Genomic DNA, 22,882 nt, shown 5'->3' on the forward strand with positions numbered 1-22,882 from the left:
TCTGGCAGCATTCCAGGACTCCCGAGCCCCCCAGGGGGGGTCTTGTTCACCCTGCACCCCAGTTCTGAGAGACTGAGATCCCACATCTCCCCCTTCTGTTTGCACCAAAAAGATCTTTTTCGCCATCCGATTCATTGCATGTTTTAAACATGCAAATATGCATGGGACAACAAGTATGAGGACTAGGAGAACTATTAAAACATAAAACCCTATTTTTAAGATTCCTCTCCAAATGGGAGAGATGTCAAAGAATTCTGCCAATTGATCGATCCATGATCCTGTGATCTCACCAAGCTTATTTATGCTGTCCTTTATATTTTTGATATTTTCATGAATTGACTTTGAATGATCTGAGAGATTCATGCAGCACATCCCTTCGAACTCTTCACACCCATGTCCATGAGCGAGCAATAGATAATCGATTGCTGCTCTATTTTGAAGAGTCGCCTGTCTCACACTACTGACGTCTTTTAACATGTCATCCAATGTGACAGACACAGACCGCGCATGTTTGCTCAACCAACAACCCATGCGGTCGATCTGAGTCAAGGCCACCCCCGATGCTGTCTGAGGTGAGAAGATTGCTGTAGCAATACTCGTTTTCTTGTCCCAAGAAAACATTTCATCATTGCAATCTGCTGCATATTGCTGTATTGATCTTTTTTCTCTGTGCCTTCCCTCTCTTAACATGTTCAAATCAGGCGATAGCATTGAAATTTCCCCAATGCTGCATGGACCTCCCGTCCTCATACTGATGTCATCTCCCATGTGGGATCAAAGTCCAGCCACCAGACATCTCTGGCAGCATTCCAGGACTCCCGAGCCCCCCAGGGGGGGTCTTGTTCACCCTGCACCCCAGTTCTGAGAGACTGAGATCCCACATCTCCCCCTTCTGTTTGCACCAAAAGACCCCCTTTTTTTTTTTTTTTGCTTTTATGTGAAAACCCCCCAAAGTCCTTAGTTTCTTTTCATTTCTCTTCTGGGTCGTTTTTCGCAGCCCGAGTCTCGACTTCTGTCTGAGTACTCGTCTCTCTGCTTCTTGGATCAGCATTCTCGTGTTCTCGCGTTCGGAATGGTTTCACGTGCCGCGCTGACACCCACTTCAGACCTCGATCTGTGGAGATACAAGCAAAACCCTTTCCCCAAGTGATTAGTCTGAAAGGACCCTCTATTTGACCTGTTTCTGGGTTTCTGACCAAAACCAAAGGATCTCCCTTTAGCTTTGCCTGTGTGTTGTTTAGAAAATGTCTCACGATCAGTGGATCAGATGGATAATCCCTTTGTTGTGTTAACATTGTTTTCTTCGAGGTGCTTTTCTTTTTATATATTGTTGGAAAAAATTGCTGCATTGTTGCAGTCTCGCCACGAGATGGCGCTGTGGCTCCGCCGAGCCGACCCGGCATGTCGTGCACTTCTGCCCTCCTGCCACTAGGTGGCGTTGTCACCGGCCTCCCTGGCTCGGATGACGAAGCAAGCTCGACTACCCTACTTCCTCTTCCGGCTCGGCGTCTCCCGTGAGGGGAAGGAACTGAAACTCCGAGGCTCGAGACTAAAGGCACCAGATCTGGAGACGGTGTGGAGCCGCGGGACGTAGAATCCCTAACACGGCCCCTCCTCACCCGCGACGTCGCAGGGGACCGGGCTCGGGCCCGCCCGCGTCTTACTCTCTGCGCGTGCGTGCTCTCTGAGCTACTTCCGGTGTCCCCCAGGGTGACGTCATCATCGTCTCCCCCCTGTTTCACCTCCGAAGTTCCCGCCCCTCGGTCTGTCCCAGAATCCGACCCCTCCTCCTCTGATGTTGTGTTCGCCTCCCCCGCCGGCACCCCGGCTCTACCCGCGATTCGAGCTGATCGTCGCACCGGCTCTGACATCACACCCGCGCGCCTCCTGCGTCCCGCCGCGGCGGCCCTCCGGGGCTGCGCGTTTTCCCTCAGCCCGCCTTGCGCGCTCGCCGCCCCCGCGCTGGTATGTGAGTCTATCCCCCGGTTTTTGCGAGTTTCGCCCTCCGCGGGCGTGTCCTCATCCTCACCGGCGCTGCTCGCGCCCGCCGCCGCCGCCGCGTCGCCGCTTTCGCCGCGAGCAGGCCCCCCCCCCGATCCCTTATCTTCCTGCTCCCCCCCTTCTGCTCCTGACTCCTCCACACTCTCTGGAGTTTCAGGACGCCCTTGGGGTTTGTTGCATTTTTTGATCGGGGGTTTTAATATTTTTTCCTGCTCTCTTTTTTCGAGAGCCTTTTCCCCCTGGCCTTTCAAAGCCAGAGCAATTTTTTTCCCGGAGCTCTGCCGCTCCGCCCCCTGCTCTGAGGGTGCCGCAGCTTCTCGCTGCTTCTCCAGTTTTTTAGACTGGACTGCAATACCTTGTAACATGATTCTTGCCGGCGAGAGTAGCTTTAACGCTGTCTCATCTTTTTTTGTTGCTAAAATATATAAATGCCTATTAATCTCTTGCCAAAACCCGACTTCGAACAAAAGATATGTCTCTGCAAGTGGGTAATTGAGCCTTGCCCATAATAACAGCTGTTTTAATTCTTTCTTTGGGATCCCTTCTGTATATAATTCTGCTACACTTTGTAAGGTGGATAAGATTTCCCGTTGTTCTTGGGAGAGTGTTGCCCCCATAATATTATTTTGGCCTTCTTACCGAATTTGTCGCCAGCGTGGTCTGGAGGCCCTTGTTCTCCGTCCAGCAGATTACGAGGGATGGATCAGAGGCGCCTTTCTGGTCCCAGTCCAGGCCGCTCTGCTACGAGCTGTCTTCAGCAGAAGCTGAGAGATGGGATTTCTCAGTGACTGCTGATTTTTGCAGCTTCTCCCGGCCGGTTTTTTCTTTTTCTTCTTTCTTTCTTCAGGCTTCCCTCCTCTGGAGTTATCAGTGCTGTTCTCTTGGCTCTTCAGCTCTTCAGGGCTTTCCCCCCCCCGAAAGGTTTGGTGGGAGATAGCCCGCACAGCGGACACCAGTTGTGGGATTTCTGGGCTGTTCAGATGGTCTGGGGAAAAGCCCAAAGATGGCCTTGGGCCCCCGGGTTCGAAAGGACGAGAGGAAGCTTCAGATTTGTTCTTGGTCTTGGTGTTTATTAATTGCTTATCTAAAAGATTTTCTCTTGGCCTGACAGAGTTCTGCTCAGCAGTCAGCCATGGGCACACACTGAAAGCCCCTGGGGCGGTCACCTATCTTTATACCCGGAGTTACGTATACAATATTTATCATTTTTCTCCAATACCCTCTACCCTTATTAACCAGTGTTCCCCTAGTAAGGTCCAATCCCGGAGTGCCAACATCACCACAGAAGATGGAGGTCTAGAGGAAGAAGAAGAAGGAGAAGGGCACGCCCCAATTCCTCCATCTTACTTCTCTAGACCCCCCTGTACAGAAATCTTAAGCCCTGTGTCTCACACTCCAATTAACTTGTCCCTTCACCATTCACCCCAGTGAAATCCTCCCGTCCTCATACTGATGTCATCTCCCATGTGGGATCAAAGTCCAGCCACCAGACATTTCTGGCAGCATTCCAGGACTCCCGAGCCCCCCAGGGGGGGTCTTGTTCACCCTGCACCCCAGTTCTGAGAGACTGAGATCCCACAAGCAACAACGTATTCTTTTAAATTATTCCATTATCTACCACTGCATCTTGGCACCTTGGTTGCAGCTGAACATACAGGAAATGTTTTATTTCCCTTCCAAGAGCTGTTTTTAACGAAAGATGCTTTGTTCCCTCTCAAGTTACCTTGTTAGCTGTGTGGTATCACCAGTATTTCCCAAAACTCTGACAAAAAGCAAACCTGAAGCCTGAAACATGAAAAGCTGCTGTTGCTGTGTGCTCTGTCTCTTCCTGTTAGAGGAGAGATCTCCTCCCAGTGATGCTGTGATGAGTCTCTGCTGGTTTAATTCACTGCACAAAGCCTTTGAGGTTGCTGTGCGTGCTTCTCCTGGCTGGAAAAAATTGGATCCATCAGAATATCAAACAGGCAGCTTCAAACTGTGATGCCAAAAGGAGGAAACTCATTTCTAACTGACGCAAAGGAGCGTTAAATAGCTGTGAATACACTCAAGTATCTCTTTACTTGCTAGTAGGCTGTATAGCTATGGGAAGGGATCTTGGCATAAGTTTAAACATGGAGACTCAAATTGGAGGTGTTCAAAGCAATTCTGTCTGATTGATTTCCCCATAAGCTATTGATTGTTATTAAAAATTAAAAATATAGCCCAAAATATGTGGCTAAGTTTGCAGTGGAAGATCCTAAATTTTCATTACATCAGAAACTCCTTAATATCATATGGGGATTGTGGCCTTGTGATGGCAGGTTCCTGAGTTTTCATGAATTGTTCTGGGGATGATTTAAAAAAAGAATAATTATTTCTGATAAAGAAAAAGGGCATTTGTTCTAAACAAACAGCAAACCTACACCAACGTAAGTGTAGGAAAGTTTCCAGCTCATAGTCATCCCATTAGGAGCACAGAGTTGTTCTCCTTGACCCTATATTTGAGCACTATTTAGAAATGTTGTGTTGATATGACCTGCTGTCCTACACGTGACTGGCTGCAGGGATGTGGGGTTTTCTTCTGCTGGTGAGGAGGCAGGATTTCTCAGGGTAAAACAAACAAAACAACAAGAGAAGAAACTGGAAAAGGAAAACAGGGACTGTGAGCCATTCCATGCTTCAAGTTTCAGTCCTGCAGAAACATGGAACAGTCTGAGTTGGAAAGACCATTAAAGATCTCTAGTCCAATCCCTGCTTTGATGAGCAGGACTTGAACTACATGAGATTGCTCAGAGCCCTGTCCAATGTGACCATCTTCAGGTTTTTCTGTATGAAGAGGGTGAGGAAAACCTTTTCAAAGAGAGGAGAGCATCTTTTCCAGCTGTCAGACCCTGAGATGCTGCATCCAGCCAGGGTGGAGCAAAACTAGATTTGATCTATTTTTGCTTACTGTGCTAGTCCTGATCCATGGTGTTATTTGGAGGCTTCCCTTGTCTTTGTGGCTTTCTCCTAATGTTTTGCACTCCCAGATATTCCCTTCCCTCACATTGTCCCAGTGTGCCCTGCTCAAGAGGTCTGCCTGTTTCTCTAAGGTCTTGGTCGTACTTGTACAGAATTTTCTAGAATCTGATGTAAGGAGGGGCATGAAATTCTCTCAGAAAGAAAAGCAAATCCAAAGCAGGGTATGGGTAAGAGGCACTTGGAAAAGGTGCATGAGCTGCCAGGCATCAGGAGCTTTCTGTGACTGCTGAACTGCAGCCACCAGGGTTTAGCTGCTTTGGCTCTTCAGTCTTGAGGACCTGGGCTCCAAAACCCACATATCAGGACTCGTGCCTCACAGGGGGCTTGTGAGGTCTGGCAGGCAGCTTTTGGAGTGTGTCACTGCTTAGTTCAATGCCAAAAGCAACCTGAATGAGCGGGAAATGTGTTTGGTGGCAGCGCAGCACTGAGGAAATGCTGTCCCTGCAGTTCCGGGGCAACTGCTTTTGGTATCCTCAGCTGGAGTGTGTGAACATATGTGCTTCAAATAAATGAAAACGGGGGGGAATGTGGGCATCTTCCACCTGGCACATCCACTGGATGCCACTTCTCACCATCTAAGGGATGTTGTCATGTTGGTCCTTGAGGATTGTGCCTTGGCTCTTATGGAGAACATACTTCAAGTTTCTTTGTTCTTCTGTTTTTGGATTGTTGTGCTTGCAATATGGCATAAAGGTCACTTGGTTTTAAGGATGCATCTTTTTTCTCGTGAAGAAAAGGTAAGTTTACACATTTTTGTTTCTTTTTTGAGTGAACTGGCTACTAATGGAGTTGAAAACCATTCTCAGTCTTTAGAAAAAAATGAAAAAAAATGGATCCTAGCAACTAGAAGTAAGACTTGTATTTATAGCTATTTCTTGCCTAGAAATGGCTGGAAATGTAAGATGGAGGCTGTGGTTTCACATTTCAGCATGAGCTGACCCAGCACGTTCCCTGCCACTGCAGCACCATGGTCTGGCCCTTCCTGGACCCTTCAGTGAGCCAGGACTGTGGGCTGCAAGGACTGAGAAGTGACCTGTGACAGGAGCTCCCTGGGGGACACAGGTCCCTGTGCAGGGTGGGACAGGGGAGAGCACATGGGATCTGTGACTCTGGCTTGGGCGTGATGCACAGCCAAGCACTGGGATAGCAGTTGTGCTTTCTGCAGCCATGGCAGGCGTCAGGGACTTCATAAGCTCTCTTAGAAGACACTGTGTGTCAAAATCTCAGATTTTCTGACTTAAGATAGGTGCACATCCCAGAATTCTTCCAGCCATTCTTTGAAAACACAGAAAGGAGAGGAAGCGTTGGATACAGATCCCGCTGCAATGTCACAATCTCAAAGCATGGTTCAAAGTCTCTCTGTGTCCTGGCGCTGACTTTGTTACAAACCAGTCCTGGGGTTGCACAGCACAGGCTGGGCAGTGCTGGGAGCAGCAGGGCACATGTGCTAATGAGCCCAGCACTTGGCAGCCACGCAGGGAGGCCAGACGTGCGAGGCAGCAGGCGGGGAGTGCAGCCCACTGTGCCATTGCACCACATCCGCCTGGGTCACTCAGGGAAATTAGGGATGAACATGAAATTAATGGCTGTGTGAAACCTTCCCCCTCCCAGATGATGGCAAAATTCTCATTGGCTTTGTGGGGGCCAGAACCTCTCCCTGTTCTCATGTAGGTTTGCTGTGCGGACACCGAGCAGCTCGTTGCAGAGCTTCCAGCTGGGATCATAATGTCATTTCCTCTGCTATTTCCCTGGATTCCTTTTTCATATGTTCCCATTCCCTCCTCAGGCATGCTGAAGGACTGCTTTGCTAATTTACAATTTACCTGCCAGACAGCTCTGGTGGAAGGGTTGCTCTGGGTTTCCGAGGGAATCACTGCACTAATCAGAGAGCTGGTGTGTACGGCTGCCACAGAGCAAAGCACGCGCCTCCTTTTCGGCTCTGTGCATGCAAAATCCAGTGTGCAAGCTTTGGCACGAGCCCTCAGGCTGGCCTGCCTCCAGGCCAAGGATCACATCTCCTGTCCCTAGGGAACGTGGAGTTTAAATCAAAGCAGCTCAGCGATGCGGGGAATGTGCCACCAGCAGTCCCTGACTGTGCCCTTCTTCAAAGCAGGCGGTGCCCGCTCTCCCCACGTGCTCGTGGCAAACACGGGCAATGCTGCACTGTCAGGCTCCACACTTGGCTTCTCCAGCCAGCTTTCTATGCACAGTCTGGCAATGGTGTGGAGATGGAAGGAAGGAGAAGAAATGTGGAGAGGCAGCGCAGCGCTGGCATGCTTTGAAAGCTGTCTCCTTAGTTCCAGATGTTCTAAATCACATGTGGAGAAGTGTTTGTGGTCAGATGCTGCTTGAAACTGATTGTTGATAGTCTCCTGAGACAGCCTGTGACAAATTGAATAATAAAAATGCTGAAAATAGCATAGTTATTCCCTGGAAAAGCAAAGTTCCCACAATCCAATAAGCTGGGAAAATTGTTGAACTTTCTTTGGACACAATGTGCTCTTTTTCTGTGTGTGTATGTTCTTCAACTTTCCACGGGTCTTCGGGCTTTTTCCTTGTGACCCTTCCTCTTCTTTTGAGCTGCAGGCAGCCATGCTTCCAGCCTCCCCAGCAGCAGCTGAACTGATCACCAGCCTCCACCCTGAAGAGCAGCTTCCTGCACTCATGAACCTCATCGTTTGCTCCCTGGTGTCGTGGGTTCTGGCAGGTTTGTCTTTGTAGGACATTTTTCTTAAACTGCTGGGAAATCTGGCTCACAGGACACCTATTGCTGAAATCCTCACCACAACAGCCCATCCTGGCCAGCAGCAGCGCTCTCCTGGCCTATGCCATTGTTGATTCCTTTCCCATTAGTCCACTTGTGGCACCACAAGGCACAATCCTGACCTTCCATCCATCCTCAGTGCATGGGCAACCAGGGACAGCCACCATGTCAGGGTTTGGTGCTCTGTGTATTCTCCCTGAAGCAGGAGGCTTGAGGTCAGTGAGTGCCCCAGGGGAGCTTGGTGAGGGCAGGTCCCTCTTGAGAACTTGGTAGTTTAACGAGTGGAAGTGGGAGTTTTGGTGGTGAGAGGAGATTTGCTACAGGCTGCTTGTGCTGCAGTATTGAATTCCATTTCTGGTGGCAGAGGTGATAAAAGCCATGGGTAGTGACAAGATGTGGAAATGTTTGGAGTGCCCAGAGTGAGACTGCGTGTGCTTTGCTAGCCAACAATAGTCCTTATCATTTGATGGATGTGAAATACATACAAGTGACTTGAGTCTGTCTACTACTGGAAAAATGTCACCAAAACTACCCTTCTGTAGGCTGATTTATCTATTTCTCTGGTACTGGAATTAGCTATAGATCCTGTCCTGTTCTGGCATGAATTGCAGATCTGCAGGGACAAAGAGTTAAAATTTTTGTGCTAATAGATTTAGGGAAAGGTCTTGCAAATATGGGCTCATCTAAGTGATGCATTGTGATGATCTTTTTGTGGGTGATGATTTCGACCATAGCTCAATGTAGTAATTTGTTTTATCTGACCATTCATTCTGGAGCCTGGCAATGTTTGGACTTCTAGCAGAGCTCATAACTGAGGTCATCAGCATTTTAACACGTGGACTCAGTTAAAGTCCTGACCCTACGTGCCAAAGTCTTCTCTGATGCTTTTTGTTCAATGGAGTATTCCACTCACCCACCAACCTGCTCACCCAGACCTCTGCTGCTCCCCTGCTGCCAGGCAGGTCACCAGCTGATGCCCATTTTTGTGTCCTCCCTGACTGCTGTGGGGCTGTGGAGCTTTGTAAGTGAAGCATCTGCAGTGCAACTATTCCTCCCCCACATAAAAATCTGAGGCGTGCAGAAAATTCAGGGGTAGAGTAAAACCAAAAAATGGAGCAGGGTGCAATGAAAAACACAAATGTTTTAGGAGTGTTATAGCCAAAACATGAGAGGCTCCAGTTTCGCAATGAAATTAAGTTTGTGCTGAGCTGTTGGTCTGAAGTTTAGTTCCTGCATGATGTGTTGAGAATAGCATTTGCAAAAGATTTAATCTGCTGACAGACTGGTGCTCTGTCCCAAAACCACCAGCACAGTTCTCTCCATGACTGTTTCCTACCAGGCACTGCCTGAAATAGCCTAACAAAAGACAGAAAACTGGCTGGGCTTTTTCTGCCACGAAGATGAAATGCAGAAGATGTTGGCTGCAGGAAAGGCTACAGTCTCCACTGTAGTTTTCTCCTGGATAGTTACCTGCCCTGAGTAATGTCTTGCACTCACATCTTCATAGTTAACCATGCTGCTGAGTCAGAAATTATTGTGTGATCAGCTCAAGAAGTACCAAAGTGACTGTGCTGCTCACACAGGCTGGCTGAGCCCTGTGCCACCACTGCTGTCCCACAGGCTGCCCATCACTCCCCATCCTCCCTTCTTGGGCATAGGAGCTCTGTCCCTGCCTGGCTCTGGGCCACCCTGGGTGCTTCCTTCACCAGCAGTAGTTTTCTTCCACATGGATATGGTAGTTTGTGGATCTGCTGTTTGTTGGGACTCACTTTTGACATTTCTCCCCCTATTTATCTTAACTTGTGTGTTTATTTGAAGACTGGTGTGTTTTCATGTGCAGCTTGCTAGTAGGTGCAACCCTCCCATGGGTCCTTCTTCCAGCAATTCCCTGGCTCCATCAACAGTAAGTAAATAGAGCTCTCAATATTGGAAAAGATAATTGGCTGTGTAATGCACAGAAAGCAAAACAAAATTGCTTTCCTCAAGATGTATTCATCAATTACAGCTTGCCCCAGATGGTGCAGCTTGAACCATTTTCTGGACAGGGAGAAATATGTCGAATAGAAGGGGAGCTGTTTTTGTAATAAATGACTGGGTGCATATGTGCATGACTGCATGGTTTAGCTCTTCCATAATAGGTATCCCATTAACATGCTAATGAACATGCAAACAAGAAGCCAAGGATTATCATTATTTTTGAGACAATAATGTGTATTTTGGGGGTTTTTTTTGCTTGTAATTAATGAGAATGTTGTCTGGTCTGCTGGTGTCCCCTGGGCTGGTTGCTGTTCAGCCAGGAGGAGGTGGCAGCCAATGTGCTGCACAGATCCTGCCTCTCCTCTTGGCAAACTCCAGTTTGCCTCCACCCACCAAATCCTGCCATGTACTTGTGCAGGAGCTCCAACACCTTACCAGCCTTCAGGCTGGCATGCTGAAGTCTGAGGTAGCACCAAAGCCAGCTGCAGTGAAGGCTCCATATGTATTTTTAATGAAATTTTTAATGGAAATGCCATGTTTTTCCGGAGAATGTAATGACAGGACAGTGCTGTGCAGAGTATTCTGATGAAACGATGCTGCCAGTTACAATTCCAGTGGATTGCTGCAGTTCATGAACAATAAGCAAAGTGACCACATGGAGGAGGAATGGTCAGGGATTTCTGAAGGGTTTGTCAGGAGGGGCTCAGTTCCCTCAGCTACTATTTACTTTGAAATAGTTTAGTGGGACTTGAGAGCTCTCTTGGTGAGATCCAGCTTCTCTGTAAATATATTCCTGTGAGGGAACAAGGTGTTCTGTGACCCTGCACTGGCCAGGTGACACTGCTGACACTGTGGCCATTGGCCTTGTCACATTGTTGGTGTTAAATGGGTCTGCTAAGAGGCATTTAATTAGCTTCCTTTTATTTTCTTTCTGTTTTCCCCTCAAGAATCACTTGTATTGTAGAGCACACTGAGCTGTGCTGCTCAGAAATGCTTCTGTGATTCTCGGTAATGCATGAGGCAAACATTCCTGTGGTGTCTCACTCTGCTCCTTGAGAGGACACCTACAGATTGCACACTCCAAGAGAAGGTTCCCTCCTGTGACCAAGGTGCCTCTCATTTATGAAGTGAGACCTTCTGAGGAAGACATGATCAATAAAAATACGACAACTGTACTCAGGATCTGTCCCAACAGGGCTCCTGTGACATTTAGGTACTACCTGAATATAATGAACATCTGCCAGCTGAGAGGAAGAAATAACACCACAAATGTCTTTCAGGGAATCTGCAGGTTGCTGCTGTGGCTGATAATAACGTGAAAAGGAATGAAGGAGCACAGACACCCCACCCCCCTTTGTGTGGCTCTTTAACTTCACAGAGAACCACCTAACAGCCACGCTCAGGTCCCTATGTCATGTTGCCTCCCGTAAGAGCAGTAATATCCAAAATGAAATGAGCAGATGGAGGCACTGCTTGCTGTCCCGCTTTTTAATAGATCTAGAAAATACAGTTATTTATCACCCTTGTAGTCAAACTCGTGGAGAAATGCGTCTCCCTGAAACAAAGAATATTTGTCACCTTGTAGCACAAAAAATTGTGTGTTTGTGGGATCACAGGGTAGTTCCTGCAGGAGGGCAGGCTGGAGATCTCCAGCCCAATGTGCTGCTCAAGGCAGGGCCAACTCTGAGACCAGACCAGGGACTTTGCCCCGTTCCAGGCCCTTGGAAACCTCCAAGGACTGAGATGCCCCAGCTGAGGGCCACCTGTGCCTGTGTTACATCCTGCAAGTGCCTCCTTGGCTCTTCAAAAGGGCTGTTAAATGCAGTTAGGAAATTTGGATCCCTTATTCAGAACATGGGAAAGAAGCTCCACCCATCTGTGTTTGTAGTCTACTTCCTTTCATTCATTTACAATATAAAATGAAGTTGATCTGGAAGCAGTTTTGAAGAGGAAAATCACATGTCTTTCCAGACCATCAAGTATTGTTGAATTTATTATTGCTTGAAGACAGAGTCAAGATCTGGCCAGAGGGAGGTTTTGAAGTGTAATGTAAAATGAAATCCTTTTGGCCTGAGGTAAGCCCCTTAGCCTGTGCACTGTAACACAAGGAGAATATTTACCACTTGGTGCAAGAGCAAGGATTAATGTGTGCTAGGTGCTGTGAAAATGAAATTATTATTAATAGAAAGTTTCTTGTTTGCAAGGAAAGCTATGTGTGCAAAGACCTGTTCTTTGGTGAGAACCTCTTGTTAGCTTTTTAAAATTATGCTTGATATAACCAAAAGACTCAAGACAGGAAATTCTCCCTCCATATCTCTTCTGGCAGACAACTAAGTGTAGAGACCTACAGAGATGATGAAAAGAGAGGATGAGGAGATGTTCAGGTGAAGAAGGGTTGACACAAAGTCATGGAGACCCAAACTTGGTGCAGGGGGCTCTAGAACAGAGCCAGGAGGATTCCAGGTCACTGGAGAAAAGGCTGCTGGCACTGAAGGCTGCGATTCTGGAAAGGTTAATGTATTCAGGCAGGGCTGAGCTGGCTCAGTTGCCTCTTGGAAGCTTTTTCTCTGCAGGGAGGCTGGGTCATGCAGGTACAGTGCCTGGATAATTGGAGCAGGTCACTGGGAGCCTGGCTTGGCTGCAGGCACTCATGGAGAGCCCTGGGAGAGGCAGCCCTGAGCTGGGGCAGGAGGACGTGAGGTGTTTGATTACCCGGCAGTGTTTTCCCACAATTCATGAATGCACTTATCTCCAGAGCTGGGTAATGTGTAGACTTTCAAGTAGCTGAGTCCTGAAGCTTATCAGACGCATCAGCCATGGCCTAAAATCTTGAAAGCAAATTTTGCTTAGCTGAAAAGGGAGCTTTAATGTCAGTGTGCAGGGAATTACCTCCCTCCCTTTCATTTGCCTGAAATAAAGGCTGTATTTCAGGCAAAGTGATGCAGAATATGGACAAAAGGGCAGTGGGAGGAGAGTTATACTAAAGGTCTGGAACACGTCTTTGAAATTTATAATGCTCTTTTAAGATTAAGTGGGTTAAAATTGCTTCAAGATGATCTCAAGAAAACACTAAACACTCTATTCTGCTGAATATCCTTTTAAGAGTCCCTCTAATTGATTTGAGGACACGTGTAAAAATCTGAAAGGTCCTTCAGTGAGCCTGTCAGTGACACAGGGCATCATGACAGCCAGCAGGAGGGCTGTGGATGAGGTAGTGCTCACACCATGCAAGGAGCCAGGTGCTGGCACAGTACACAGCTGCCTCATACAGGCCCTGAACATTTACCTCCTTAACCTTGGAGAAGGATTAAATAGCTCATAGTTACTTGTGTAGATTTCTTGGTGGTCAGGTTCCCCATGGAAAGTTATTTATTTGGTGCTGGTATGACACAGGACCTTTCATTTCCAGGTTGCACTGCCCAGTATATTCCACACAGCCTGGGCAGGACAAAGTCACACTGCAGATGAGTCTGGTGGGGCTGATCAGGATAGCTGGTAAGCCAGTGTGCTTAGAACATGCTTGTTCTGAGTCCATGGGCTGTCCCATAAACACAGGGCTCTGTGTTTTGTGGCCAAAAAGTTAAAGGTTAAAAAAGTTAAAGGTTAAAAGAGTTAAAGGTTAAAAATTTTTACCCTCCTGAGGAGGAAATCAGCTTAGGGAAGCATCAAGCTTAGCACATGCAGAGGCCTCTGGAGGGGAGGGGTGCTGGCAGAGTCATGAGCCTCTGCCTCATCCTGCTGAAAGCCTCTGCTCCTGCCCTCCTTCAAAACTGATGTCCCACTGGTGCAAATTAGATAAGAATTGGCTCAGGGTCTTTAATTGTGATTTTTATTTTTAATTTGCATAATTAGACGTGTAATGGACTATTTCTGCAGCCTGGTGGCCGCTCTGAGGTCGTTAGTGCTGGCCCTGGGAGATCACCATCTGTCTGCAGAGGGCGAGGGCCGCAGGCAGCCCGGAGCCTCCTGTGGCTCACTCAAACCTCTCCCCACTTGAACCCCAGCTGCTTTCCCAAGCCACCCAAGGGGGTGCAGCCTCACAAAACATCAGTCATCTGTCCCAGCTGGTGTCCTCAGCAGATGCAACCATTTAGGAGAACGTGGTGCTGAGGGGAGATTAATAGGGTCTGGATTTTAGAACGACTCCCACTGTGTTAGCTTTGTCTTTAAGGAAAGAAGACTGAGATGGAGCAAAAGGAGAAGCAGTGCAGCAGAGCCAGGTTTGTGCTTCCCAGGTGGTGGGGAGGTACCTGCAGGCAAGCAAGGCTGGAGGGAGGCAGTAGATGGAGGTGGACAGGTATTAGGAGGTCCTGGGGCATGGATTGGGATGAGACTGACAGGGTGGCTGGAAGGAGAGTAGAAAATGAAGAATTGAGCCTTGCTGAAAATTTCCCTTCCCTGACGTCCACCTCCTTGCTTCCCACGTTCTTTGGACACCTCCCCTTCTTTTCTATCCCCTTCCTGATCCTTCCCAAACCTGTTTCCACAGCCCTGGACGCCCTTTGTATGCCATTACTCTTGGCTGCTGCAAGTTCTATTTTGCAGCTGTGAGAAGAACAAAATAAATCTTCATTCTGGGGGTGGCAAAATTCCCTGTAGCCTGCATGCTGAAAAGCCTTGGGCTGGGTCTGCTGCCACATCTTGTTCTACTTAAACTGCTGCTTTTAATAGGCCCAAAATGTTTGGTTTGGGAAAGGTGTTTCCACCTCCCCCAGCAGAGCCACATGCACTGGTTTGTGCAGGTCAGACATGGCCAGGCCCCATGCTGTGCTGACAGGCCTGTGCTGGGTCAACTCACGAGGCACCATCACCATCAAGCCACCCAACTGGACATTTCCGCTTAGACTTCAGTCCAGTGGAAGCTGGAGATTGTTTAGAGCGGGTTGAAATGTCTCATGACAGCACATTTCAGATGCCAGCTCCTATCTTTAATTAGCCCTTTAAAATGGGCCTTGCCTGTAAGGATCCATAGAAGATTTAGGGCGTTGCATATAAGAGTAATTGGTAATTTTTCACATTGAAGCTGGACAGCAGGAGTTAACAAAGTGGTTCTCCTTTATGCTTTTATTTGTTTTCCCTTTCAAGTTTTCAATGGCCAGTGGCATCCCTTATCAAGTTTCTTTTGGCATACATTTCAAATATTGCTAGGAATAAATATCTGAAAGATGTTCCATATACGGTGTGGATCTCAAAGCCACACCAAAACTTTTGGCTGGGTAATGCTGTCCAGCTGCCTGCAAAAATCCTAGTGTGATTTTTGGGTTGTGAGTGTAACTATGAGCTTGAAATAGTGGCACACAAAAAATGTGACATTTTCTCTGCAGCTGTGATTTGTAGGACCACTGATTCTCTCCTCCTACCTGCTCAAATACAGTTTGGTGGTGAACAAGGCTGAGAAGAAGCCAAGACCCCTGTGAGAGCAGCTGTCCTCCCATAGTCCCTGTTCATTCAGCAGCAGAGGATGGGGAGGAGCAGATTGGGGCGGCTGTGCCAGAGTTTTGGTGTTTTAGGGAGCAGGCACCATGATGGGCTGTGCTGCAGCACCTCACCACCCTGCCCTGGCAGCTCTGCATGGCTGCTGTGTCTCCAAACCCAGCCTGCAGCAGGCTGCCACTGCTGCTTTGGGATGTGACCACCTCCTGAGAGCACATGGCCTTGCTTTTCAGAGTTCCATCAGCTCCACACACAGGCACCCCTGGGCTTCAAAACAGTCGACAAACCATGGAAATGCTCTTTCATTTATTGCACCAAAGTGCTCTTCCAGAATCTTCAGGAAGGGCCGTGTCCTTCAGATGTCCCCGTTGAGCCAGCGGTTCTTGGCTATCTGCCCCGCGCCGGGCCGGGACGATGGGCTGTACTGCAGCAGCTGGGTGATGAGGGCTTGGCAGGGCTCGGGCAGCGGGGGCAGCCCCTCTGGGTACATCACCCCCTTCTTCTGCAGCTGGGGCATGCTCTGCACATTGCTATCATCAAAGGGAACGTTGCCCACCACCATCATGTAGAGCATCACCCCCAGGCTCCATATGTCGTATTTCTTGGCGTCGTAGGGGATGCCCATGAGCACCTCTGGGGAGGCGAAGGCCGCCGTCCCGCAGAAGGTGGTGCTCAGGTCCGGGTACCCTTTGAGCTCCTTGCTGAAGCCGAAGTCGCTGATCTTGGCGCGGCGGCCGTCGGCAGAGAGCAGCACGTTCTCGCACTTGAGGTCCCGGTGCACCAGGTTGCGGTCGTGCAGGTAGCGCACGGCCCTCACCACCTGCACGAAGATGTCCCGGGCGTTGGGGGCGCAGGGCAGCTTTCCCAGATTCTCCAACATCTGCAGCAGGGTAGTGTCCATGGCCTCCATCACGATGTAGAGCTTCCTGTTACAGACCTCGATGAGCTCGTAGACGCGCACGATGTTGGGGTGCTGGATCCTGCGCACGATGGAGAGCTCCCGAGGCAGGAACTTGAACACGACGGCTCGGGACGCTCGCTGCCGGTCTACCACCTTGACGGCCAGGGGCCCCTTGTGTTTGCTGGAGGTGGCTGCCTTCACCTTGGAGAAGCTGCCCTCCCCTATGGTCTGACCCAGCCTGTAGCCCAGCTCGTTGAGTATCCTCTCACCTCCATCAGGCTTTGCATTGGTCTCTGGTGCCGGTGGGCTTTCCTGGGGCTCTTGCTCTTGGGGCTGGGGCTGGGGCTCGGGCTGGGGCTCCCCAGCATCGGGAGGCTGTATTGTCTGCTGCATGGTAGCTGCTCACCTTTGCACCTTTGCACCAGCGGGTATGACAACCCTTGCTTCCATGCCCCACCCGGGTATTGTGACACGTGGAATGTTGTGTGTCACAGGAGCTTTGGGAGGTGACGCGAGCGTCTGGTGGGTCCCCGTTGCTCAGGGGTGCCCCTGGCATGCCTGCACAGGGGACAATACAGCTGGGGCTGGATACTTTGGAGCTTTTACCTTTTCAGCCTCTTCATTTGAGTTCTCAGCACATGGCGGTGTGGATGAAAGCTCAAATGTCAGCTTTCTGGGGTCAGGGACCCATTTGGCAACCTACACCAGTTTTTTGCAGGGTATTAGTTGCATTAAAATCCAAACTACACAGAGTGGTACAAAGGAGTGACTTCTACTGGCACTAACTGTGAACCACCTTGTCTAGCTATAAATATTGACTTCTTTGGTGATGGTGCACAGAGCTGTTACATTACGGGGGGGCTTTCTGACCTTTCGTGGGGTGAATGGGGAACTTTAGATGCACCTTTCAGAAAAAAACAGCTTTTCTGTTTCTTGAGCTTGGAATTGCTCTTTATCTGTTTTTATCAAAATGATATTTTGGAGACTTACAGAGAAGTGAGATGTGAGATCCTTCTCAGACCTTCTGTAACTTGGATTTTAAAAGGTTATAGTCAGTTTTAGTTGCCATGATGTGGCAGTCAAATTGAGCAGAGGGCAGCTGGGCTGGGCCAGAACACCCACTCCAGAGCAAGGCATCCCTCCCATCACACTCCGTCTATCAGGGCAGTGCCAGCTCCTTCTTCCAGGTGCTGCATCCTTGGCTGGTTTTTTATGATTTGTGCTGGGTTTTTTAAGCTGCTCAAGTATCCTGCTCTCTCTGTGGAGCCCACATTGCCTTTCCAGCTGTACAAAGAAGCCTAGGACCACAAAACCCCATCCTCCAAAACACCAACCCAAACATTATTTTTAGGTTTTGAATATATGTTTCATTCTGCAAGTCAGTTATAAAGAGGAATGGTGACCAGCTGAAGATGAAAGAAAATCTTTCTTGTGAGTCCATCTTGCCAGTATTCTGAAGTCACTTTGACGAAATTAAAATGGGTCGAAGCTGCAAACACAGGTCTGGATGTGCTGCAGGGGAGCTTTACTCTGAACTAAGAGCAAGTAAAGCAGTCACCATGTCGAGTTTTATCTGCTTAGAGGTTGTGGGTCCAAACCAAACTGCTTTCCCACTTCAGGTGTTATTTCTACAGGCCAGTTGGAAGTATGGGAATTTAACATGCCATGGAAATGTGGTTGCCAGGCATGTAGCACCAGGAATACCATCGGGCTGTACCAGCAGGCATGTTTGGGCCTTCAAATAAATCCCCCAGATTTCTTATGTCTGAAGTGAATCAGCAAAAAGCCATTTCCAGAAGTCCCTGTTCAGAAACTGATGTTACTAAACACACAAAAATCCCACCTAGCAATCAGCAGGCAGATGAGAAACCCATTTTGCTGGATATGCATGATTTCCTGACAAGTTTAGCCCTTGAGTCATAACCACAGTGACTTCAGCAGAGGTCTGAACTGGACTTTTCAGAGGAGCTGGGAACTTTGAGATGGCTAAACAGAACTGAACCAATGTGGGCATTTTTATGAGGGGGAAGTGCTTAGACCAGGCTTCCCTTCCCCATTTACTACCAAAGCACCTCTGGAAAACACCACTGCTGCTCCTGGGAATAGAAGGACATGGGCAGACATCTACAGGGGCTTGGCTGATGCTCAGAATGTATTTTAAAATAGGAATGGGCAGTCACATGACAGGCATGCTCCTAAAACCCACAGGTAAATCCTCACTTATGGGAACCCCTTTGAAGCCCCTACAGTAGCATACCCAGAAGAGGGAGTGTCCACACCGATGTGGAAAAACCAAAGTGGCAGCTACAAATCAGGTTGCAATGGTAAGGAGCAATGTAGTGGAGTCCTGTGCTGCTGGTAATTCTACATCTGCTCGAGGGAGCAGGTCACTTTGGGAAAGTTTTCTGCAAACTTGGCTGAAGTGGGCAGTTTCAGTCTCAGTAAACCCTCCTGGGAGCCCAGAAAAAGCCTTGTGCAGCCAGATGCTGCTGGAGCATCCTGGGGGTGGGAAGACGTGAAGGAGATAGGGAAGCAAGCCCTGGTTTCCCAGGGAGGATCAGCTATCGAAGCAAACACTCCCCCTCCTGTATGCTCCAGGCTGCAGCTCTGCGAGCTGCCGAGGCTGCAGGCATCGCTGCTGTGCATCCCTGAGCTCCTGCCTCCCGGCCAGCAGCGGGGCTGGCACTGCTGCAAACAGCTCCAAAGGCAGGCACCACGAGGCTGGGATGAGAGGGGCTGGTTTGGCAGGGCACTGCCAGGCAGAGGAGGAGGAATGACAGCTGAGCTCAGCTTTCTCAGAGAAACAGATTTTTTGTTTGGTTGGCTGCTGGCTCAACATTTATTGGTATAAAAATGCACCAAAAAAATCTCTTTTGCTTTCAATTCCTCCACCTCAAGTACTGCTACCTGTGGTATAAATATTTAGGTCACACCAACATACTTTGGTGTAGTGTATTCACTACCAAGATATATAGAAAAAAATGCTGCGCTTCTGTGCTTTCTAGATGATTTTTTGCACCAAAACTGAAATAAACAAAGGCAGGAGACTTCTTCTCCTTTTTAATGCCTTTATTAAAAGTTATCAGCTCAGGATTGGGCACCTCGACGGGTCTGCAGCATCCGTCGTCTCTCCCAAGGCGACTCAGAGGAGGAGGATACGCACAGCTCTGTCCACAAGGGGCAGAGCTGGGGATCACGTCCTCGTGGGAGCCTTTAGGGCCTGCTGATCCCTGTCAGATGATGTCCCTCCCACTCAGTCGGCCTGGTCTCACCGCCGGGGTCGTCTCTCGTGGTCAGGGCGAGAGGGTCCGAAGGTGTTCCGCATCTCTGCAGGCTCAGCATTCGGCTCCTCACGTCTAGACATCACTCCAGTCTCTCAACTCTTAGGTGGCTCGTTGTTTTGGGGTCTTCTCCGTACAGCGGGGGACCCATGCTGCCTTGTGGTCTTGGAGTCACTTTGCATAGCCCCCCTCACCTTCTCAGGTCTCTTCACCCTTCTGGGAAAAGAACACTTTAGCCTCGGGCAAGGCTCTGCTAATACAAAAGGAGCGATTAGCCTCAACGACCCGTGATTACAATAACAAAACACGAAGAACTTGGGCAGCTACCGTGCTCTGGCTGCCTTTTTGTAACTTTTTCTCACAAAAAAATATTACCCGAATTTTGTTCATAACAAAAGCTGTGCTTGTAGAACTCACTTGTTCCATTGCTCTTGTTAATGAGAGCAATCAGAAATCAGGCAGCAATTACTGTTTTGTTAAGTGTGGCATGTAAGCAGGAGGAGCTGGTCTGCAGAGGTACAAATTATTGGAGCTCACTGCCAGGGAATTTGTTATGGGATGGTGGCACCGTTGTGCATCAGCCTGGCATGCAGTTAGTGCCTCTGGCAAGGGGCTGATCACCTCCTGAAGGAGCACCAGGTAAGCCAGCCTTGCTGGGAAGCTAATGCAGCTGGAGGTCTCTGGCCTTATGCACCGTGTACAGCCACCTTTGATCGGCTGGACAAGAACACACAAGCCATGACTTTAACAGGGGAGGGAGTGTTTTCTTTCTGCATCACCCATATAGATATTTTTTCACCGATAACGTGCCTGTGTGGTGCCTTTTGTGGGGCTGCTCTCTTGCTGACTGTCATTGAGGGGCACTGCCTCAGAGCGATGGCTGAGATCCCAGCTGAGATGCATATGGCAAACCAGGCAGCTAAGTAGGGCCATTAGATCGTGCGTGCTCTGGGAACTTCCCCCCTCCCTGTGAGCCCATTGTCCCCGAGCCCTGAGGGCAGCCTTGTCAGAGCCACAGATGCCTGCCATTGATCTGAGGACAGACTGACGCCTCCAGGGCAGGGATTCCACTTGAGAGAGGACACCGCTGAGTGTAACATGGGTCCTGCTGGCACAAGTGCAGCAAAATAAACTCCTGTGAATGGACATGTCCAAAAAGCCATGACATACCACATTTTTATACCTTGTGCCATGGGGCTGTAAGTTACGACGTGTAGCATGACCTCTGCACTTGCACAGAGCCCTTGAGATTTCTTTAAATACCTCTATTTCCATACAATACGTGCATATTTTGCCCAAGGGCTGCAATGTTCAAGACCTGTCAGGGAATTCCTAGGTGTCCAATTTGTGGCAAGTCCGTGACTAGACATTATTTCTTGGCACCCTTTGAATATGGGAATGGGCAAACTTCTGCACAAGAAGTAAAAACAATATTAATGTTTTTGCTTTACTAAGTCATTATAGATAGCACAAAGGGTAACCACTGTTCTTCCCAGCAGATGCTGAAGTTACCAAGATCTTCTTGCTAGCAATGGGCTAACAAAAGTTTTCTGGTTTATCCTGTATTTGATTTTATTACTTTTAAAGGTATGTTTGTTGTACTTTCATAGAGCCCACTGGCCTGAAAAGAAGCAGACTGCTCAGAGCACTGTTTTCCATCTATCTGGGTGCTGCAGGTGCAGAAGGCTGGTGAAAATTCTGCACATAATTCCTCTGTATTCCCACAGAGCTGTGCTACAACCTCCAGGTATGAGTACCAAAGGGAACAAGCCAAGCTGAGGTCAACTTATAAGAGGCACAGCCAGTGAAGAAAATGACACTTGGTAAATATTCTCATTTCAATAGTGATGTAATTTGTGCCTTTATTACCAAGAGCTCCTCAACGTGGCAACTGATCACTGGTGTGTGTTATCTGAGCAGCTGAAAAGTGGGGCAGATCCCATGGAAAGCATACTGAACCCAAGCTGCCTGGGGAGCTGAATTGCTGTCATTGCCCTAGATCCTTTCCTGCAAAATCAAGGTGTCTGGGTGGTTATTTTAGGCACTGGTGTTGAACAGACCTGGAAAGTCAAAAGTACAGCCTTGTCTCTGAACATTTGATGTTGTGTGTCTACACAATGGCACCCTAAATTTGGCCATGGCACTGTGGCTCCTCCCTAGCAGCAGCAGTGCAGACAGGGGAGAAAACCAAAGTCACAGGTAGTCAGAAAGCTGTGCTGGGCAATTTGCTGGTTTTGCTGCTTCTGTCTTCCCCTCACATTTCAAGGATCTGAAACAGACACTCAGGCTGTGATGGGGTTTTTATCCCTTTGGCAGATAAGGAATTTTGGGACCTCACATTCCAGGTGTTCAGAAGTGGCTGTGACCCTCACTGCTGTTGGCCATCACATCTTGCCCTTACCCTCTTTTCAAACAGAATAAACTAGTGAAGAGTGAAGCTGGGTGGGGGACTAGTACAAAATCTCCCAGAAATTCAGCAGGATGAGAGAAATAACACCAAACAGCAAACTCAGTGCATATCCACTTGATTAACCAAGGCTGTTCAGACACTGAAGAGAAACCTGAGGCCAGCGCTCATGTGCCAGAAACATCTCTTCATGAAAATTAGAATTTAAACTGTGTGAGGGACATTAAATGGGTTTGTAAGCCATCAGAGGGAACAGATTCATGGCAACAGGCCATACTACCACCTCTTGGAGCAGCTTGTGAGCGCCTCAGTAGGTGCCAAAGGAGAAGAACGATAGAAGGGCTAATGAGCTGCTCTGCAAAGAGGATTTTGCAGCTGGCATTGTCAGGCCACACCTGCCAGGAGTCTCAAGCCTGAAGGCAAAAAACTCGAGTGGAGAGGGAGACAAAAGGGGCTAAGCAGGCAGTGACAAGTGAGTTGCTGGAGGAGCGGGAAGACTCTCCTGGCAGGGCTGTCTCTGAGAGGCTTTGTACCAAAATTCTTATGGAAAGAGGAAGCAAAGTGAGATCATATGCCTCCATCCTTGCAGTAAGTGGAAAGTCATGCCTGGCTTGTCAGAGCAAAGGAAAACCAGCTGCACGGGGAAGCAAGCTTTCCTCTCCAGCGCTGGAATGCCTGCTGGGAGGGGTAGGCATGGCTGCAGAGAGAGGGGAGCACATGGGCTCCTCAGCCTCAGAGCTCACCACACCCTTTCCTGGCTGGAGGTGTTGATTTCCCTCTGTCTCTGTTGAGAGGGCTCCTTCCTTCCCACCACCTCCCTTCCCAGAGCTGAGCCACTGCTCCTTTCTTGGCCCATGCTGCCGACGCTCGTCTCGGCCTTCAAGTGGCCGATTCCTGAGGGCTTCCCTCCAAAGGGCAGGGCTGTGCAGTGCCCACAGCCTGCTGGGCCAAGAGAAGCGCTAAGCCTGCTCTTCCTGCCCCTCCTCAAGGCTCCTCAAGGCTGGAGAGAGCCCAGTCGTCCTGCTGAGCTCCCCTTTGCTGTCCTGCTGAGGTCCCCTGTGCTGCTGGGGTGACAAGGCCGTGGGTGGGAACTGCAGCTCCATGCTGCACATACCTGA

At 49.0% G+C, this 22,882-nt stretch overlaps 2 protein-coding genes across 2 annotated transcripts in view; one reads left to right on the plus strand and one right to left on the minus strand.

Moving 5' to 3' along the window:
• MYO1B (myosin IB) overlaps positions 1 to 22,882 on the plus strand; it is a 145,907-nt gene that overhangs the window by 111,232 nt on the left and 11,793 nt on the right. The gene's annotated exons all lie outside the window — the stretch shown is intronic.
• Positions 15,531 to 16,469, minus strand: TSSK6 (testis specific serine kinase 6). Its single transcript, XM_054277778.1, has one exon. The coding sequence runs from the start codon at positions 16,467 to 16,469 to the stop codon at positions 15,531 to 15,533; it is 939 nt and encodes a 312-aa protein (XP_054133753.1).

The sequence above is a fragment of the Melozone crissalis genome, unplaced genomic scaffold, assembly GCF_028551555.1.
Source record: "Melozone crissalis strain CALT ecotype California unplaced genomic scaffold, PUWL_Pcris_2 ptg000023l_1, whole genome shotgun sequence".
In the NCBI taxonomy this organism is placed as follows: Eukaryota; Metazoa; Chordata; class Aves; order Passeriformes; family Passerellidae; genus Melozone; species Melozone crissalis.

Coding starts and splice junctions, on each gene's coding strand:
- TSSK6 (XM_054277778.1), bottom strand. CDS start 16,469: ATGCAGCAGACAATACAGCCTCCCGATGCTGGGGAGCCCCAGCCCGAG.